At 42.7% G+C, this 22527-nt stretch overlaps 1 protein-coding gene across 3 annotated transcripts in view; it reads left to right on the top strand.

Moving 5' to 3' along the window:
* The window catches only part of slc12a2 (solute carrier family 12 member 2), a 133076-nt gene that overhangs the window by 30192 nt on the left and 80357 nt on the right, over positions 1–22527 (top strand). For all 3 annotated transcript variants that reach the window (XM_061293726.1, XM_061293725.1, XM_061293724.1), the window contains 3 exons: positions 12500–12619; positions 15774–15849; positions 20902–20997. In XM_061293726.1, the coding sequence (XP_061149710.1) occupies positions 12500–12619; positions 15774–15849; positions 20902–20997 (292 nt within the window). The remainder of the gene's footprint in view (positions 1–12499; positions 12620–15773; positions 15850–20901; positions 20998–22527) is intronic.

The raw sequence follows: 22527 nt of genomic DNA, 5'->3' as shown, positions 1-22527 counted from the left end.
CTTAAGAGCAGATGTACATCATTCACATACTGTAGCAACTTTGGACAGCATGTGATATTGGTAACATTGGCAAGTTGGTCTTTCAAGTGTAGAAGTAGTGTAATAGTCTCAGTTTCAGATGGATTTAAAAAATCTTGAATTAACTTGTCCGTCACCACGGTAACAGACTCAAATACCCCCAGGAAATACTGACACTAAGGGCCAGATATGACACGCCAAATCATTTTATTAGGGCCCGTGAAGACTTGTGCAACAACATTGTGTCAATACAAAATTATTATTTATTACCGTTCGTTTTAAAAAGGTTTTTACTTCTCTCTGATCTCAAAAATAGGTATTCATCAGTTTGTTGTGTAGCTTTTACTGCAGGGGTCACCAACCTTTCTTAAACCGAGAGCTACTTCCTCGTCATGAGTTTCCTCCACAGGTGTCCGAGCTCTCGTTTAGGGTTTGATACATAGTTTATTTAGAGTAGCAACGTGTATGTTGTTAGACTTCAGCAGTTTCCGATTGTCTAGCGAGGTTGTGAAGGCAGTGGGGGGGAGCGATCCAGGGCGCTTGCTTGGAGCACACAGACACATATGTTGAGCTCTTGTTTTGTGAAATAACGAGCCGGTTACCAAACCCACAATCTAGTTATATACGTAGATCTGTGGAATAATTGGAGCCGCAACTGACGACGAAGATGACGTCAGCGGCGCACGTAGGTCCGGAGTCAACAGCTGTTTTTTTTTTTTTTTTTTTTTTATTGACACAGAGGATGAATATTCAGATGAATTTAATTATTTGGAGTGACACGGATAGTTCGTTAAAATTGTTGTTTGAATTACATTTATTTGATATATCTAGTCCAGGGGTCACCAACCTTTCTTAAACCGAGAGCTACTTCCTGGGTACTGATTAAGGCAAAGGGCTACCAGTTTGAAACACACTTCTGAAATAGCCAATTTTCTCAATTAGGCTTTCACTATGTGTTATTATTGTCATTTCCAGTTCACATGTAAGTGTAATTTTAACATGAATAGGAAAAATACAGTCAAACCATGTTTTTTGCCCACAATCTGTTCCAGAAGGCGGTTTGAGAAGCGAATCGGTCGAATTCCGAATCTATTTTTCCCATTACAAATAATGGAAATGTTTTTAATCTGTTTCAAGACAAAAAACCTTGCCTTTTTTAAGCATTTTTTCATTTGCGCATTTTTGTCCAATCGTGCAACTGCAGCGCACCGCCGAACGCCCAACCGTAGCGCATCGCCCACCGCGCAACTGCACCGCGCTGGTCGCATTATTGTGACAGAGCCGTCGCTAAAATGTAGAAAATGTTTTTAAAGTCCTGATGTACTTTCCAAAATTTAAGTGGACCTCATTGCGCAGGGATCTTAATTTGGTCTGATCGCGCAACCGCGGCGCACGCTCACTGTTACATTGCTTTAAGAGCGTCTTTGTGTTTTAGGACGGCTTTACTGCTCCCACTTGCTTTCTTTGGATGCATGATTAGGGGTTAACACAATCCTCAAAGTAACGGAAATACAATAACAACGGAGTCAGTCGGCATCCGGGCTGCGCGGTCGGGTTTTCTCGGGTCCTCCCGGCTCATCTCGCGAGGTTCGACCTCCCAATTTTGCTTGATAACCGAAGCAAAAAATCTTTTTTTTTGAAGTTTTTGTTCGAATTCCGATTTGTTCGAGAACCAGGACGTTCGAAAACCGAATTTTGACAGTAAAATAAATAGATGCAGTTCACTGACAAGTGCTGCTATTTGGGCTAATTTTAGAACAGTCCTGCGGGCGACTCATGCGGAGCTCACGGGCAACCTGGTGCCCGCGGGCACCGTGTTGGTGACCCCTGCTTTACTGTATATACCGTAATTTTCGGACTATAAGTCACGTTTTTTTTCATAGTTTGGGTGGGGGGGGACTTATAATGAGGAGCGACTTATATGTGAATTTTTTCAAAGATTTTCAAAAAAAGAAGGGAAACTGCTATGTAGCAAGGGATTACTGTAATTTGAATTTCAAGTGACGTCAGCAATGCGGCGCGGCGTGGCGCGGCTGTTGTTTACAAAAAGGACAAAGATTGATCACGGGATGACGAAGATAACGAAGGGCCTCACGTACTACCGGTATCATTAGCGGCTTTGTTTCTAAGTGACACGGAGGACGAAGAGTTTGAAGGATTTAAGGATTTGGAGTGACACAGAAGGTTTGAAAAACTATTATGGCTTTTACGCATGCCCAGTCCTACTCTACGGAGCTCTCTTTCACCTCCGTGGATAGAAGTCGGGGGTCGGCGCTCGGCCGGGTGGCTGTCCCGGGACGGTGGATGGGGCTTGGTCATGGCTTTAACACACACCCGGTCCTATTGTACGGATCTCTCTTCCACCTCCGTGACTGGAAGTCCATGCCGCCACACGCCTGGAAGTTTGTTTTGTTAAATAAAGAGCCGTTTACGCGCAGCTTTGTTGACAAAGAACGAGGAATTTGATTGATGGATTTAATGATTTAGAGTGCACAGATGATCTGATAATATTATTGGTTACATAATAGTTATTTGATATCTAATTTATATATCGTTATATGGGCCTGTTGAATATTTTGAAGTGCAAGAGCCGTCAGCGGCGTGCACGCATTGTTGACAAAGGACGATTGATGGATTTAATGAATTGGAGTGACACAGATGGTTTTATAAACGTGTTATTTATGTAATAGTTTTTTGAATAACTCTGAATGTTACGTCAGCTCTTCGTTTATGTTAATGTCACGTTAGCATACCTATCGTTTAGCTTGTTGTTGCTCGTTCATGTCTCAAAGTCAAAGTCAAAGTCAGCTTTATTGTCAATCTCTCCACGTCACAACACACAGAGACCGAAATTACGTTTTTCTCTATCCCACGGTGACGAGACACATAACACGATAGACATACAAGTACGCGACACAATATAAAAACAAGAAGGCAAAAATTCAAACAATCAATAGTAAGAGTGATGAATAAATAATAAATAAACAGATAACACAATAAATAAGAGGAGCAAAACGGAGCCAGCAAGCATAGCACAAAAGTAAAAAACATCATAAACAAAAAGGCACAAACAATAAATAATAAGAGTAATAATAAATAATAAATAAACAGATAACACAACAAATAAGAGCCAGTGTGCATACAGACAGTACAGACAGTAAAAGTACAGGACGCTACGCAGAACGGGGGAGCGAGTTCAGGATCCTAACAGCCTGGAGTATGAAGCTGTTTGAGAGTCCGGTGGTGCGGGAGCGCAGACTTCTGTACCTCTTCCCAGAGGGCAGAAGCTCGAACAAAGAGTGAGCGGGGTGACTCACATCACTCACAATCGTGGTCGCCTTGCAAGTGAGATGGGAGGTGTAAATGTCCTTCAAGGAGGGGAGCGAAGCACCAGCAATCTTACCAGCCGTGTTCACTATGCGCTGCAGGGCCTTCAAGTTGTAGTCAGTGCAGCCGCCACCCCAAACAGCAATACAGCTGGAGAGGACGCTCTGAATGGTGCCGCGGTAAAATGCAGTCATGACGGCCGGAGGAGCGCTCGCTCGCCTGAGTTTCCGCAGGAAGTACAGGCGGCGCTGGGCTTTCTTTGCCAGTGATGCGGTGTTGGTGGACCAGGAGAGATCCTCACTGATGTGCACCCCCAGGAACTTGGCGCTGCTCACTCTCTCCACCACAGCACCGTCGATGGTCAGCGGCAGGTGTTGGGTGTGACCCTTCCGGAAGTCCACAACAATCTCCATGGTCTTGTCGACGTTCAGCAGGAGGTTGTTGTCCCTGCACCACGTGGTCAGAAGGTCAACCTCCAGCCTGTATTGAGTCTCGTCTCCCTTGGTGATGAGACCCACCAGAGTCGTGTCGTCAGCAAACTTCACGATACGGTTGTCGCTGTAGGTTGCAGTGCAGTCATGCGTCAGGAGGGTGAAGAGCAGCGGACTGAGCACGCAGCCTTGGGGGGCCCCCGTGCTCAGCGTGATGCTGGCGGAGATTTTGTCGCCAACACGTACTACCTGTGGCCTCTGACAGAGGAAGTCCAGTAGCCAGTTGCAGAGGTAGGTACTGAGGCCCAGCGCGTCAAGTTTGCTGATGAGGCGTTGTGGCACAATGGTGTTGAAGGCAGAACTGAAGTCCACAAACAGCAATCTCACATATGAGTCCCTCCTCTCCAGGTGGGTGAGGGCCGAGTGGAGGGCAGAGCAGATGGCATCCTCAGAAGACCGTTTGGCTCGGTACGCAAACTGGAAGGGGTCAATGGTGGGGGGGAGAACGGATCGGATGTGCTCCATGACAAGCCGCTCAAAGCACTTCATGATGATGGGCGTAAGTGCCACGGGGCGGTAGTCATTGAAGCAGGACGGAGCGGGTTTCTTCGGCACAGGTACGATGGTGGCAGCTTTGAAACACGACGGGACGATGGCCTGCTGCAGGGAAGTGTTAAAGATGTCCGTGAAGACATCCGTCAGCTCACCAGCGCAGTCCTTCAGCGCCCGACCCGGGATGTTGTCAGGGCCCGCCGCCTTACGGATGTTGATAGCGGCAAGCGCCCTCCTCACGCTGTCGGCGGAGAGGCACAGGGGCAGCTCGTGTGAAGGGGGAGTGGCCTTCAGCGGGCAAGTGCTGTTCTGAGCGTCGAAGCGAGCAAAGAAGCGGTTGAGGTCATTGAGCAGACGGACGTCGCCTTCACAGCTCTGCGGGCTTGTAATCCGTGATGGTCTGAATGCCTTGCCAAAGGCTCCGTGCGTCCCTGCTGTCCTTGAAGTGGGCGGTAATTTTGCACGAGAACGCCCTCTTTGCTTCTTTGATGCCCCGGGACAGGTCGGCCCTCGCAGTCCTCAAGCCAGCCTCATCCCCTGCTCTAAAGGCTTTGTCCCTGGCCCTCAGCAGCCTGAAGACAGCCCCTGTCAGCCATGGCTTCCGGTTAGCCCGAGTGACGATGGATTTTGAGAGAGTCACATCATCAATGCACTTCCTGATGTAGGAGGAAACAGAGTCAGTATACTCCTCAATGTCTGTCCGATCGTCGCAAGTGGCAGCCCTCCTAAACATGTCCCAGTCAGTAGAGCCAAAGCAGTCACGCAGTGCATCAGAGGCACCCTCAGGCCACACCCGTACCTGCTTGCGAACCGGCCTGGACGCTCTCACCATTTGTCTGTATGCGGGCAAAAGCATAACAGTGATATGGTCAGAAAGTCCAAGATGGGGGAGGGGGGGCGGCTTTGAAAGCTCCTTTATGCGAAGAGTATACCCGGGCCAGGAAGCTGTCGCCACGCGTAGGAAAATTAACATGCTGGTGAAGCCTCGGAAAAACTGTTCTTGGTGTTGGATTTTGTCGAATAAATTGCCCCCCAAAATGCGATTTATACTCCGGAACGACTTATATATGTTGTTTTTTTCACTTTTTTGGGCATTTTATGGCTAATGCGACCTATATTCTGGAGCGACTTTTAGTCCAAAAATTACGATACTAATATGACGTTCATACATTTATTTGGGTTGCCATAATGGCCCTCCAAAAGAAACTATGACTACGATGTGGCTCGCGACTGAAATGAGTTTGACACCTCTAATCTAGAATAAAAAACTAACAAACTGCCAAACTTGGAAAATATGAGCCTGAAATATGAGCTGTAGTTAAGTGTGTATAGATTAGTAGGGCGATTATGTTTTTGATTTGAAAGAAAAACCTGTGCTTGTTTGTTTACACAAAGTGTTCCCCACCCTGTCAGTCAGTGCTGCCGTGGGACTCGCACACGTGTGCCCAAACAGACCTCTTATTTATTGTGTTATCTGTTTATTTATTATTTATTCATCACTCTTATTATTTATTGTTTGTGCCTTCTTGTTTTTATATTGTGTCGCTTACTTGTATGTCTATTGTGTAATATGTCTCGTCACCGTGGGATAGAGAAAACGTAATTTCGGTTTCTTTGTGTGTCTTGACATGTGAAGAGCTTGACAATAAAGCTGACTTTGACTTTGACAAACACGCATGCACATTTCAGGCCTAGGGCAAAAAAAAAAAATAAACGCAGTAAAATATTGTCGTGAAATCCCATAAGCCCTCTGTTCATGTCAGTAAAGCTGGAAGCATTTTCTTCTGAGCTGCACACCATGTGATGGAAAAACAGACGTCACTATAGCAATTCAGCTTTGCTGAGAAGAGGATTGTGTTTAGTTGTGTTAGAGGAGAGAAGGTCTGAAACCCGATGCTGTAAAACAATTTAAGAAACTTATTTCATTTCAACATTTAAGAAAATGTTGAAATGGAGTAAGTTTCTTAAAGTACCGTTTTTTTCCGTGTATAATGCGCCCCCATGTATAATACGCACCCTAAAAATGGCATGTTGATGCTGGAAAAAAAGCACCCAATTTTTATGATTTTTTTTTTTTACTTTTTATTTATTTATTTATTTTTTTTAAGTCCCAATGATCGTCACACACGCAGGGAGGCAATGGGTCTCATTTTTATAGTCTTTGGTATGGTCTTAACTAGGCTGGATGTAATTTTTTTTGTTGGCGTTGATTTCTCCGACTGCCCGTAAAGGCACCACCGCGGTCAGTGCGGACATGTGAAAAAGGCGTGCGGACGTGAAAAAGGCGGCTCTGTATGGGAGAGACGTTGAAGAGGAATAAAAACACCCTTGAAAACCAAACCTTGCCCCTCATCGTGACTCGGAGCCGCAACAAATGTTTCGATTTGTGTAGGGTACATTGTGACAGAAAAACGAGCAGGTGATCGAGCAAGCGTCTGATACGAGAGCATTGCAGTCGTATGGACCATGATTTTCTTAAAAAAAAAAAAAAAGAAAAATTTTAATTTAAGAAAAATTGTACCCATGTATAATGCGCACCCCAGATTTTAGGACAATAAATTAGTTAAATTTTGTGCATTATACACGGAAAAAAACGGTAGTAAGTTTGCCCTAGTTCTGTCAACGCAAAATACTTATTTTGCGTTGACAGAACTAGGGCACCGTATACCGTATTTTCCGCACTATAAGACTCTTCGGGTTAAAAGACGCAGACTCAATTCTGGGGATTTTTCTGTATTTAATCCACACATACGTCACACCGCATTATAGGACCCATGTATGCCATGATTTACGGTAAACAAAAAATGTCACGGGAGAAAGACAGTAAGTTCGGTTGTAGTTTATTCTACTGTATAATCATGTACTGTATTGTACTCACGTTGTTAATCGATATTAATACGCGAATCCGTCAAAATCTTCATCTTCTGTATCCAAATCAAAAAGTTCGCCATTAAACTATGCCAAGTTCGCTCTTGTCATTATCTCGTCATTGTCACGTTGCTCTTCCGCAATGTTGCTGGCTTTCCAGAAAGCTCTGACTGTGCCTTGTAAGCATGTCTCTTTGTTTTTCATTTTAGAGGGTCCTAAGGCTGTTTGCTTTGCACAAACGATAGTATTTATTAGAGATGCACCGATCCGACTTTTTCAGTTTCGATACCGATGCCGTGGCTTTGCGTATCGGTCGATACCCGATACCGATCCGATATTATGGTTGACTTAACAAGCTACATACCTCTACATGTGGAACAGAAAAGACTAAAGGCAATGGCATCAGGCATGACTACACAGTTCTTTGCCTTAAATGCTCATTTAAGCAGCAATGAGAAGTGCTCCCTGAAAACAAGCTCTGCTTAGTCGAACACAAAAAAAAAACATTCAAAATTATTTCTATATACTGAAAGTGCAGAGTGGAATTAAAAATAAAATATAGCATCGGGACAAGAGATTAAACAAGTGACTTTGTCAAATACAATAATCAACCAATGTAAACATGTCTCTACATAGTTGTGAAGCTCATGGTATCTACATCTCTTAATTCTTGTGACAGGTGTTCTCACATTTTCTCATACATTTCTGACAGTGCGGTCTCAGAAAAACACTTGCGCGATGGCAAATTGTACCATGGCTCCAGGTGCTCAAGTAAACGTCGGAAGCCCTCGTTTTCAACAACACTCATCGGTTGCCCATCCAAAACCATGAATTCCAACTTTCTCAGTAATTCTCATTGCTTTTGCGCTATTGCCTGGGAATTCTTCCCGTCTTTGCAGTGCATCTGCTAACGTTAACTGCTGTGTAGGTCCACTTCCCGCTCCCTTTGATCTGCTCAACTGCTGGAACCCCTGGTGCTCCGTTGTGTGGTGTTTCTGGAGATGCTTAATTAAATTGGTAGTACTATAACTGGCAGTACTACCAACACCCTTGGCAACATTAGCTTTGCAGACATTACAAACTGCCGTCGAGCTAGTTGGCGTGTTCAGTTTAAAGTACCTCCACACAGCTGACTATTTCGTTCGCTCCATGTTTGCGTTTGTTTAGAAAACTCTCGCGGCACACGTGCTGCTGACGTATGACGTAGCCCGCGTCCCAATAGATTAAGGAAAGGATCGGCTCACAGATCGGCGGCATTTTCCGATACCCGATCCATCTATTTTGTTGATATCGGGGCCGATATCCGATCCAGATATCGGATCGGTGCATCTCTAGTATTTATTTATCACTGGCGGCGGAGGTACCTACTCTGTTACGTAGTCCTTTGATTGGTTTTTTTTGCCCCGATCTTCGTAAAACGTAGTGTCCTCTGATTGGTTCATCAGGTCTACATATTATGCCTGTATATTACATCTCTGTGTGGATTTCGCCACACAAAACAACTTTACAAATTTGCACAAACGATAGTATTTATTTCGATCTCTTTGTGTGTCTCGGCATGTGAAGACGTTGACAATAAAGCAGACTTTGACTTTGATTTATCAATGGCGGCGGAGGTATGTACTCTACGTATTACGTACAGCTCTGATTGTTTTTTTTGACCCGATCTACGTAAAATGTAATGTCCTCTGATTGGTTCATCGGGTCTACATATTACGTCTGTATTTTACAGAAACCACACGAACCAACTTTACAGACTTTGAAATTCGGTCCACACAAAAGGCGCACATTATTGAAGGCATACCTTCATTTTATGAGAAAATTAAAGGCTTTTAAGTATGCCTATACGGTAATTCAATGTCTAAGTGTACAAAAGAAGTGAGTGAATGTGCAGTGATTAGAAATTGGACCGATAAAACAGGATGGAATGTCAAATCTGTACTTTTTTTACTTCTTTTAAATAAACGGATTGTGTAAACATTCACTCATTGCAAGCTACTTAAGCCCACAGAGACAAAGAGAAATTATCAAATGTCCACAATCTCATCTCCAGATTGTATGACCGAAATCTCCTGTGACTGTCCACCCTGTTCATTGTTTCTATCACTGAAACTCTATGAGAGGCCTACTGACTTGGCTTAAATGACATGTATGGGTTCTGACAATAAGATTTTTGTTCTTGAGCAGTCCTGAATTACAAAGTGACTCTGTCTGTCGACTTATACTGAGGAGCGACTTATATGTGATTTTTTTCAAAAATTAAAAAAAAAAAAGTGAAACGGCGATGTAGCAAGGGATTACTGTAATTTGAATTTCAAGTGACAGCAGCGCGGCGCGGTGGTTGTTTACAAAAAGGAGAAAGGCCCCACGTACTACCGGCATCATGAGCGGCTTTGTTTGTAAGTGACATAGAGGACGAAGAGTTTGAAGGATTTAATGATTTGGAGTGACACAGAAGGTTTGAAAAACTATTTTGGCTTTTACGCACGACCGGTCCTACTCTATGGAGCTCTCTTTAACCTCTGTGGATGGAAGTCTGGGCCCGGCGCTCGCTCTGGTGGCTGTCTGGGGACAGTGGATGGGGCTCGGACATGGCTTTTACGCACGCCCGGTCCTACTCTACGGAGCTCTCTTTCACCTCCGTGGATGGAAGTCGGGGGCCGGTGGCTGTCTGGGGACGGTGGATGGGGCTCGGACATGGATTTTATGCACGCCTGGTCCTATTCTATGGAGTTCTCTTCCACCTCCGTGGCTGGAAGTGCCACCTCCGGGGATGGAAGTCCACGTCGCCACACGCCTGGAAGTCCACGCCGGTGCTTGGGGCCGTGTGGCGGTTAACTATTTATGTTATAGTTATTTGATATATTTTATTTCATGTAGCAACTTGTATATGTTTTTATCATTACAGTTCAGTAGTTGTTGGCTCGTTTAACTCTTGTTTTGTTAAATAAAGAGCCGTTTACCAAACCCACGTCTTTCCTTGTACTTTGTTAACGCTACAATATAGTAGTTATATACTAGATCTGTGGAATAACGACGAGGCTGACGTCAGGGCGCACGCGCGGCGTTGTTGACAAAGCACGAGGAATTTGATCGATAGATTTAATGATTTAGAGTGACACAGGTGGTTTGATAATATTATTCAGAGGCGTAGCCAAGCCGGGGCGAGCCGGGGCGGCGCCCCAGTTAGGACTCCCTGCGCCCCGGGTGAAAAAAATCGAGCTTTTTCGATTCTTCATTTTCGTGCCGTTTTTTTCTTTCGGTCTTGCGCGAATGTGCTTGCGCTATTCAATGTGCGCGATGTTATCCATTCACCGTTTGCCTCCCGGACCCGGATGTTGTTTTAGCGATCAGCGAACGGCGTGGGTGATGTTCGATTTTCTTTCCTGTGGGCGTGCGCCCCTACTGGAAAAATTCCTGGCTGCGCCTCTGATATTATTGCTTATATAATAGTTATTTGATATATAATTTATATATTGTTATATGGGCCTGTGGAATATTGGGCCCGTCAGCGGCGCGCACCCATTGTTGACAAAGGACGATCAATGGATCTAATGGAGTGACACAGGTGGTTTTATAAACATGTTATTTATGTAATAGTTTTTTTTTAATAACTCTGAATGTTACGTCAGGCCCGTTCTCAGCTCTTCGTTTGTGTTTATGTCACGTTAGCATACCTATCGTTTAGCCTGTTGATGCTCGTGCATGTCTGTTCTTCGTGTTGGATTTTGTCGAATAAATTCCCCCCAAAATGCGACTTATACTCCGGAGCGACGTAGATATGTTTTTTTTCACGTTATTGTGCATTATATGGCTAATGCGACCTATATTCCGGAGCGACTTTTAGTCCGAAAAATACGGTATATATATATATTAGGGGTGTAAATCGCGGGTTTTGTCACGATACGATATCATATCGATACAAAGAAACACGATACGATATTTGCCAATATCTTAAAGCCTGCTGTGATTCATTCACGATACATCACGATATAGTGCTCTACGATCGATATTTATTTTTTTTAAATAAAAAATATAGAACAATATCCTGATTTATAACAATTCATATGAAAAATCAACAAGGTACTGCAAACTCTTTATTTCGGGAAATTACAAGAGTATTGTAGTATACAAAGTGCTTATTTTAACACTGAACTTTGATGTCGTGTTTTGTCTTTAAATGTGCGGCGAGATTTGTGGTCCCTGAATATTTGATCACCGCATGGCAGGATTTACAAACTGCACGTGTCTTGTCCGTTGAGCCATCTTTTCTTTGGAATCCAAAGTGACTTAAAGGGGAGCAAATTTCCTCGTCTTTTCTGACACTAGCCATAGCACCAGCCCAGGAGCCGCGTACTGGTTGTCGACTCCCATTTCACGTGCCTGCTCTGCTCACAACACAACACGCGCGCACTGCTCCCGGAAAGAGGAAGCAAGCAACAATGAACTGGATTTCAAAATAGTCGCGTCTAATGTCCAAGGTCAAACACGGCGATATAAATCGATGTTTACGTTTAGCATCGATGCCAATAAATCGTCAAGCATTATATTGATTAATCGATGTGTATCGATGAATCGTTACACCCCTAATATATATATATATATATATATATATACACTTAATCGATATAATATACATACTTGTCCTACTTTTATTTCAAAATTTACTATAACTTGGAATAACTTGTTCCAGAGTTACAATTAGCATCATAAAAGAATATGAGTAAATTGGTAAATTTATTATTATTAAATATTAACTTTATATACAATGTCTTGAAAGTAAAAATAGACTTTTTAATTGCATGTGTACAGTTAGTTGCGTCTCTGGAAGGTCTGTGATCATGAGCCAAATACAGCAACCACATAAAACTCCCCATTTCCAAAATTGGCAAAACTGGCATCCCACTTAAGTCACACAAGTGTATTAATGTAATATGTACTGTATGTATGCTGTACGCACACGCACACACAGACACCCAGTGTGTGTGTGTGTGCGCTGTCTGGATGTGTGTGTGTGTTTGTGTGTGCGCGCGCGCGTTTAAATTATTTTATAAAAGAATTATTCCATCCATCTTAACCATCAACCTGCATGGCAACAGTGAACAATGTCTTGCTCCAAAGAATACCTTTGGATCTTTGACTGCAATGGGAATAAAGGGGAGGGCCATAAAAGAGGTTTCATCTTGAGGTCACAGAAGTTGTCTCTGGGACCCAATTTTATGTTATTCACTCAAAGGAACAATTCTTTCTCAATTTCTCTCCCTCATACTTTTTCTTAGTTTCTTTTTTTTTTTCTTCTTCAGGAACCTTTTGAAGATGGGTTTGCCAATGGTGATGAGCTGACCCCAGCTGAGGAAGCTGCAGCAAAGGAAGCTGCTGAATCTAAAGGAGTTGTCAAATTTGGCTGGATTAAAGGAGTTTTGGTTTGTTGTTTTACATATCTCATACATATCAGGCAGGGGGAGTGGGAGGATTTTAATCAACCAATTGAACCACAAATTAGTATAGATTAATAAGAACAATAAGAACAAAGTCAGTCAAAAGCCAAAGAAAAAAAGATACACGTATCAATTTTAGGGGGAAAAAGGTGACGAAATGCCACCATTAGGTAATCTGGAGCCCTGTTATAGAGGCATGACAAACATTTTAGTGAAGAATATGCCTTTAAGTTAACACTCCAACTATTCACAGTTGGCACAATCGATGTTGTGACATCATTATACATGTTGTCATGACTCAAACTGTCAGTTCGAACAGTAGAACTGTGGCTGTTTGTAAAGTGTCCGCCAAAATGATCTGACACGTTTGTAGCTTTAATAAAATGCAAATAAATTAAAGAAACAAAAAAGTTCTTTATTTTCGAAAAGTACATATAATGCCGTTTTGTTTCATTTCGTTTCCGTTTCGTTTTCGAATAATGTTATTTCGTTTTGTTTAGGGATGCACCGAAATAAAAATTCTTGGCCGAAACCGAAAACCAAAAATGAGGAAACCAAGGCCGAAAACCGAAACACCGAAAGAAATGATTATGTCAGTTATTAGAACCACAGCATTTAGTTTAGTTTAGTTTAGTTTATTGTTTAGCACATATTATTATATCAATAACTGTGCAAGGAGGGAGACGAAGCCTAGGGCTTGTAAAGAGCTCCACTCCTTCTAACCCCCAATTCCAACCCTTAATGCTGAGTGCCAAGCAGGGAGGCAATGGGTCCCATTTTTACAGTCTTTGGTATGACCCGGCCGGGGTTTGAACCCACAACCTTCCAGTCTCAGGGCGGGCACTCTAACCACTGGGGCCACTGAGCTTTATGGCTACATGTGTACTAACCTCACTAAAATCAAGGCATTGCAATAAACCAGTTACAAAAGTATGAAAATATCTATTTAGCACTGACATTACAACAATGCACAATATAAATTAAAATTAAAAAATAAAATTAAATAAAAATAAAATGTTTAACTTGACCCCACTCATGTGTACATTAAATAATAACGATATTAAACAGCTCAGGTAAACACACGTCTGAGAAATGTCGTCTGCTTGGCATAGCATAACGGGGCTCAATGTGATCTATCAGCCTACGAAATCCCACATCTTCTACGATAGAGAACGGCTGATCATCTAAGGCAATGAATTCCATAATTTTGTGTGTTATGCCCTTTGCCTTGGCAGAATCACTGGAGAACTTTCTTGCCTTTTCAAAAACGTCCGCCACAGACGGAGTGGGTGTGCTCGGTGTCAGTTTCCTTTTCTGTGTCGCCTTCTTCTCATATTCAGAATGGCGATCGGGATGTTTGGATTTCAGGTGATGAATTAAACCCGACGTGGAGAAACTTTTTGCTGATGCACCCCCTCTTGAAATTTCAGCATTGCATGTTTTGCAAATCGCTATCCGTGGGTCTTTCTCTGAGATAGTGAAATCAGTCCACACCGCAGACATGCTGGCTCTTATCCCGTTTTCCCGCGTGCTGGCTGCGCCGTTTGCTCACGTCATCACAAGTTTCGGCCGTGTTGTTTCGGTGATTTAGGTCTTTCGGCCAAAAACCGAAAATGCACTTTTGGGTCATTTTCGGCTGAAAATTTTCGGTGGCCGAATTTTCGGTGCATCCCTAGCTTTTGTTTCAGTTGCTAACATGAATTGGACCGGTGAGCATCGCGCTTTCATTGTTGAAACGTTTATCAAGAACGAATCTGTAACTGCAACACAAAGAGCATTCCGTTTGCGCTTCAGACTTTGTAGACATGATCCCGTACCTGCTCGAAAAACAATCTTGTTATGGGTTACTATCTTCAGAGCCAGTGGATCAGCATTGAAACGAAAGCGAAAAAAATTGCTGCTATTCCCCATGAAATGATCCGAGTTATGGACAACTTTCGTGAACGCCTTCGACAGTGTGTGGACAATAACGGCTCCCATTTGACTGAAATGAAACAAAATAGCATTATATGTTCTTTAAAAAAAAAATATATACATATATATATATAGTATATACGTATATATCCATCCATCCATTTACTGAATCGCGGGTGTGCCGGAGCCTATCCCAGCTGTCATCGGGCAGTAGGCGGGGGACACCCTGAACCGGTTGCCAGCCAATCGCAGGGCACACAGAGACAAACAACCATTTGCACTCGCACTCACACCTAGGGACAATTTGGAGTCTTCAACGAGGTGGTCCCCAAAACAGGACTGGTTTTGCAGGTGGAGGCCATCTCAAGTTCCTCCCTCTTGATCTTTTTTAACAGTTTTTCCACAAGTGTTGGCTTTAGCTAGAGTCATTATCACGACTAGGAGCATGAGGCGATTTCTTAACCCTCCTGAAGTTGCGCAGAAGATTTTATGTGTCTCCCAGTACAATCTCCAGAGCATGGAGGAGATTCCAGGAGACAGGCAGTTACTCTAGGAGAGCTGGACAGGGCCGTAGACGGTCCTCATTCCATCAGCAGGACCGATATCTGCTGCTTTGTGCAAGGAGGAACAGGTAGAGCACTGCCCGAGCCCTACAGAATGACCTCCAGCAGGCTACTGGTGTGAATGTCTCTGCCCGAACAGTCAGAAACAGACTTCACAAGGGTGGCCTCAGGGCATGACATCCTGGTGCTCATTGCTCAGCACCGTGGAGCTCGATTGGCATTTGCCATAGAACACCAGGATTGGCAAGTCCTGTGCTTTTCACAGATGAGGTTTACCCTGAGCACCTGTGATAGACGTGAAAGGGTCTGGAGAAGCCAAGGAGAGCGCTATGCTGCCTGCAACATCATTTAGCATGACCGGTTCGGTGGTGGGTCAGTAATGGTCTGGGTAGGCATTTCCATGGAGGGACGAACAGACCTCTACAGGCTAGAGAACGGCAGTCTGACTGCCATTAGGTATCAAGATGAAATCCTTGTACCATGCCGCGACATTGTCAAGCACGCATACAAACTCGTGGGGTCCACACAAGATATTGAAAATAATTTTGAGTTGCAGAAATTGAATTTAAGCAAAATGGACAAGCCTGCCATATGATTTTTTCACTTTGAAGGAGTGCCTTTTTTGATGCTTTTAAATGATTTGTCCCTTTTTTTTCCCCCAGGTCCGCTGTATGTTGAACATATGGGGTGTGATGCTCTTCATTCGTATGTCCTGGATTGTGGGTCAGGCTGGAATTGGTGAGATCACATTGACATGGAACGAATGGGTTAATTTCATTTTGAGGTGATATCTTAGCTTCTTTTATGATGGTCAACCACAGGGGTCAGGTTGTGCCAACAGCAGTCTAAGCAGGGAAGTCTGGGCTTCCCCAGCCATTTAGTACTTCGGGCGAGGTGTTTCCAGATGAGCTGAAAAACCGTCGCATCAGCGTCTCCTAGCTATTATTTAGGGCCTCGTTCCTGTGGGGTATGCCAGGGCCGGAACACTTCAGCAAAGCCCAGGAGTCGTTCAGAAAACATCCAGGAGGAGGCATCCAATCAGATGTCTGAGCCTTTTCATCTGGCTCTTTTTGAGCAACAGCAAGGAGCAACGGCAGCTACTCTGAGGCTCTCTCAGATGACTAAGCTTAGTGTTGCACCAAGTAGCTGCACTATACTGTGATATTTAGCTGGCAAAAATGACTCGATACTATCATTTTGTCGTTCCGTACTTGGAAAAATAAAATGCAGTGCTAGCACTTCATCTCTGTGTTAGAAGGGGCTAGTTCCCAACATGTTGGTATCCAAGTGACACATGTACAGATACAAATGCTTCTTCTAAGAAACTTTGAATGCAGTTAGTTGGGTCTCGACCTATGAAGGAATTACTCACGTCAAACCTGGAAACAAGTTGATTCTGTATTAAAGCAGCAAAACCTGTGACATGTAGGATATGTGCTTTTAAAGCAGTCATTTTATTGTGTTCCTACAATATTTTTGGTCGCGGTTATTGTACCGTCAATATCGAATATTGGCCCATGCCTCCTCCAGAACAAGATGGTCAAACTTTCTCAAGAGTACCTGTATATATACTACAGCTAGCTATACAAGTTTGAATTTTAAGAATCATCTACTGCAGGGGTCACCAACCTTTCTTAAACCAAGAGCTACTTCCTGGGTACTGATTAAGGCAAAGGGCTACCAGTCTGACACACACTTCTGAAATAGCCAATTTGCTCAATTTGGCTTTCACTATGTGTTATTGTCATTTCCAGTTCACATGTCTGATTTTAACAAGAATAGCAAAAGTAGAGTCAAACCTTGTTTTTTGACCACAATCCGTTCCAGAAGGCGGTTCGAGAAGCGAAGCGGTCGAATTCCGAATCTATTTTTCCCATTACAAATACCGTAATTTTCGGACTATAAGTCGCTCCGGAGTATAAGTCGCACCAGCCATAAAATGCCCAAAAAAGAAAAAAAAACATATAAGTCGCTCCGGAGTATAAGTCGCATTTTGGGGGGCAATTTATTCGCCAAAGTCCAACACCAAGAACAGACATGAACGAGCAACAACAGGCTAAACACAGGTACGCTAACGTGATATAGACACAAACGATACGGTATGCTAACGTGACAAACACAAACAAGGAGCTGAGAACGGGCCTGATGTAACATTCAGTTATTTAAAAAAAAAAACTATTACATAAATAACAATATTATCAAACCATTTGTGTCACTCCAAATCATTAAATCCATCGATCAAATTTCTCGTCTTTTATCGATCGTCCTTTGTCAACCAACAATGCCGTGTGCCGCGCCGCAGTTCAAATTATTCCACAGGCCCATACAACGATATATAAACTATATTATAAACAACTATCACATAAACAACATTATTATCAAACCATTTGTGTCACTCCAAATCATTAAATCCATCGATCAAATTTCTCGTCCTTTATGTCATCCTGGTGACAGAGGACATGTCCAGAGGATATGGCGCTTTAAAGTGTTAATTAATTTATTTGATTTTTTTCTCTCTATTTTTCATGTTTTGAATATGTTCAAGATAAAGATATCAAAGTGATCAACTACCGTAATTTTCGGACTATAAGTCGCTCCGGAGTATAAATCGCATCAGCCATAAAATGCCCGAAAAAGTGAAAAAAAACATATAAGTCGCTCCGGAGTATAAGTCGCATTTTGGGGGGCAATTTATTCGACAAAATCCAACACCAAAAACAGTCATGAACGAGCAACAACAGGCTAAACGATACGGTATGCTAACGTGACGAACACAAACGAGGAGCTGAGAACGGGCCTGACGTAACATTCAGTTGTTACACAAATAACACGTTAATAAAACCATCTGTGTCACTCCAATTCATTAAATCCATCAATCGTCCTTTGTCAACAATGCGTGCACGCCGCTGACGGCTCTTGCACTTCAAAATATTCCACAGGCCCATATAACGATATATAAATTATATATCAAATAACTATTATATAAGCAATAATGTTATCAAACCATCTGTGCACTCTAAATCATTAAATCCATCGATCAAATTCCTCGTCCTTTGTCTCTGAACAACGCCGCGCGTGCGCCCTGACGTCAGCCTCGTCGTTATTCCACAGATCTACTATATAAGGAAAGACGTGGGTTTGGTAAACGGTAGGGGTGTAAATCGCGGGTTTTGTCACGATACGATATAATATCGATACAAAGAACTACGATACGATATTTGCCGATATCTTAAAGCCTGCTGCGATTCATTCACGATATATCGCGATATAGTGCTCTACGATCGATTTTTTTATTTTTTTTTAATAAAAAATATAGAACAATAACCTGATTTATAACTATTCATACGCAAAATCAACAAGGTACTGCAAACTCTTTATTTAGGAAATTACAAGAGTATTGTAGTATACGAAGTGCTTATTTTAACACTGAACTTTGATGTCGTGTTTTTTCTTTAAATGTGCGGCGAGATTTGTGCTCCCTGAATATTTGATCACCGCATGGCAGGATTTACAAACTGCACGTGTCTTGTCCGTTGAGCCATCTTTTCTTTGGAAAACAAAGTGCTTCCAAACGAATGACTTGAAGCCTAAAGGGGAGCAAATTTCCTCATCTTTTTGGACACTAGCCATAGCATCAGCCCAGGAGCCGCGTACTAGTTGTCGACTCCCCTTTCACGTGCCTGCTCTGCTCACAACACAACAACGCCGCGGCGCGCACTGCTCCCGGAAAGAGGAAGCAAGCAACAAAGAACTGGATTTCAAAATAAAGTCGCGTCTAATGTCCGAGGTCAAACACGGCGATATAAATCGATGTTTACGTTTAGCATCGATGGCAATAAATCGTAGAGCATTATATCGATTAATCGATGTGTATCGATGTATCGTTACACCCCTAGTAAACGGCTCTTTATTTAACAAAACAAACTTCCAGGCGTGTCGTGGCGTGGACTTCCAGCCACGGAAGTGGAAGAGAGCTCCATTGAATAGACCGGGCGTCCGTAAAAGCCATAACCCTAACCGCAATGTAGCAAGGGATTACTGTAATTTGAATTTCAAGTGACGTCAGCAGCGCGACGTCGCGTCAGCAGCAGCTCCGTCGAGTCAATCTTTGTCCTTTATGTAAACAACCGCCGCGTAAAAGCCATGACCGAGCCCCATCCACCGTCCCCGGACAGCCACCCGGCCGAGCGCCGGCCCTCAACTTCAATCCACGGAAGTGAAAGAGAGCTCCGTCGAGTCAATCTTTGTCCTTTATGTAAACAACCGCCGCGCCACGCCGCGTCGTCGCGCTGCTGACGTCACTTGAAATTCAAATTACTACAGTAATCCCTTGCTACATTGCGGTTCGTTTATCGCGGTTTCACTTTCTTTTTTCTTTTTGAAAGTTTATGAACAAAAAACACATATAAGTCGCTCTTTATTGTAAGTCGACCCCCCACCCAAACTATGAAGAAAAACGCGACTTATAGTCTGAAAATTACGGTATACTACAAATAACATGTGAAGTGGTCAACTATACTTGTAAGTAAGTGATGTATTAATGATCAAGTAAAAATTTGTGAAAAAAAACCATAAGTCGCTCCTGAGAATAAGTCGCCCCCCCCACCCAAACTAGGAAAAAGACTGCGACTTATGGTCCGAAAATTACGGTAATGAACATTTTTTTAATCTGTTTCTAGACAAAAAACCCAGTCTTTTTTAAGCATTTTTGCATTTGCTCATATTTGTCCAATCGCGCAACTGCAGCGCACCGCTGAACACGCAACCAAAGCGCGTCGCCCACCGCGCAACTGCACCACGCTAGTCGCATTATTGTAACAGAGCCGTCGCTGAAATTTAGAAAATATTTTTAAAGTCCTGATGTACTTTCCAAAATTTAAGTAGACCTAAGTGCGCAGGGATCTTAATTTTGTCCGATTGCGCAACTGCAGCACACCGCCGAACGCGCAACAGTAGCGCGTCGCCGACCGCGCAACTGCACCACGCTGATTGCATTATTGTGACAGAGCCGTCGCTAAAATTTAGAAAATATTTTTAAAGTCCTAATGTACTTGACAGAGCCGTTGCTAAAATTTAGAAAATATTTTTAAAGTCTTGATGTACTTTTATGTACTAATTTAAGTGGACCTCAGTGCGCAGGGAGTTTAATTTGGTCCGATCACGTAACCGCAGAGCACCGGGCACTCACTGTCGCATTGCTTTAAGAGCGTCTTTGTGTTTTAGGATGGCTTTACTGCTCCCACTTGCTTTCTTTGGAGACATGATTAGGGGTTAATATAATCCTCAAAGTAACGAGGATACAAAAACAATGGAGTCAGTCGGCATCCGGGTTTTCTAGGGTCCTCCCGGCTCATCTCGCGAGGTTCGACCTCCGAATTTTGTTCGACAACCGAAGCAAAAATATCTTGAATTTTTTATTCGAATTCAGATTTGTTCGAGAACCAGGACGTTCAAAAACTGAGGTTTGACTGTAAAATAAATAGATGCAGCTCACTGACAAGTGCCGCTATTTGAGCTCATTTTAGAACAGACCTGTGGGCGACTCATGCGGACCTCACGGGCGACCTGGTGCCTGGGGGCACCGTGTTGGTGACCCCTGATCTACTGCATATTAGTTGAAGCGACATAAGCTTAGTAACTGTTGTAGCGTAGTGACCTGCTCAGTGACACGTGGCAGGCTTTAACTAAGTAGCTTGTCTCAATAACCACATTTTAATTCTCACACAGATCTCTTGGTTTTGGGGCAGCTTTGATGAAGCAAATCTAAAGATAACACTTTGTCCTTTGCAGCTCTATCTTGTTTAATTGTTGCCATGGCCACTGTAGTGACAACAATCACTGGACTCTCCACTTCTGCAATTGCAACCAATGGGTTTGTACGAGGAGGTATGTGTTGAATTTTTTAAATTCCAGTCAACCCTATCTACGGTATTTTTCAGTAATTAGAAAAGCCATTATTTGAGTAAATTGTTTTGATGATGATTGTCAGACCGATACCAGTACTCAGTTCTTTAGTCAACGTCATCAATATCAAGCACCGATACCACTCGTACTTTTGAAACATGTAGTCATTTTCTCTCTAAACACCAACAACCGTTTGATTTTTATGGCTGCTTTATTACAATGTTACAAAACAGCTCGGATTGCTCTTGATTTGGAAAGGGGGAAGTTCATGGAAGCATCTCATCCACACAGTCACTCGCAGGTCAAAGAGCGTGACCGAACACAATAGTAGAACAAGTTCATTTTATTTACTTTATTCTCTCTTCTATCCAATTCACATAGCATCAAAATGACATGCTCAATCCACCTGATATTGCCATCTGTGTATTGCTTCTCTTTCAATAAAATGTCAACAGAATTCGATGTGTGTAGAGAATTCTCGGTGATGGATGGTAAACGGACCCCTTTGGCTGCCCAACAGCATGCCTGACCTAAATTAACGTAACAAAGGACCCGTTCAGATGCCAAAACACGGTTTCCCCCCCCCAAAAAAAGACTTTTGACAGTATACAACACGCTATCAGGGTATTATATATTTTTTTTATCTATGTTTTTATTTTCACTTATACTTTTTTTTTTTTTCAAATCTTGGCAGTTTCGGTCCTCCATTGGATAGGGGCTTTAACCTTTTGTTGGGTTAAGATCAAGGCATGTTGTTAATATGTCAACTGTGCGCTTATGAAGCCTTTTGAAACTCAATGATTAAGGCAGTGGTTCTTAACCTGGGTTCTATCGAACCCTAGGGGTTCGGTGAGTCGGTCTCAGGGGTTCGGCAGAGCCTTCACCAGGTCCAAACACACCTGATTTATAAATTCGTGATAACGCATATCTGAACTGGTCTCACAAAGGCAACAGCAGAAGTCACACTGATTTGCAGGTTTGTAATTTGTTGTGAGTTCATGCATTGTGTTGGTTTTGTCCTTTGAGCAAGGTGATTTCATGCACGGCTAATTTTATGCACCAGTATAAAACATCTATGTCTTGAATTTGAAAAAAGTATATTTTATTTTTCACTAATGAGGGGTTCAGTGAGTGCGCATATGAAACTGGTGGGGTTCGGTACCTCCAACAAGTTTGAGAACCACTGGATTAAGGGCTATATGAATACGTATATTTGACTTAACTTAAAAGTATGTGTTAATATTGATATTCATATTTGTGAAGACACTGATCACATTAATTATTTCTTTTGATAATTAGGAAACAGAATAATATCATACGCAACACTATTTACTAATTTAAAGTTTTCTATTTTAAATCTCTGCTAGTGTTCATATTTTTAAATGATCACTGTAAACATTTCACGAGTGCTCACACAATTGCAGTACGCACACTTGTACCTTGTTATAAAAAAGTTATGATTATAAGAGTTCTAAAAACGTATTTACAGTATTGTACCTTGGTATAATAAAA

The sequence above is a fragment of the Syngnathus typhle genome, linkage group LG12, assembly GCF_033458585.1.
Source record: "Syngnathus typhle isolate RoL2023-S1 ecotype Sweden linkage group LG12, RoL_Styp_1.0, whole genome shotgun sequence".
Classification (NCBI taxonomy): domain Eukaryota; kingdom Metazoa; phylum Chordata; class Actinopteri; order Syngnathiformes; family Syngnathidae; genus Syngnathus; species Syngnathus typhle.
The sequence above is the reverse complement of the archived record's forward strand: the minus strand, read 5'-3'. Positions and strand labels throughout refer to the sequence as shown.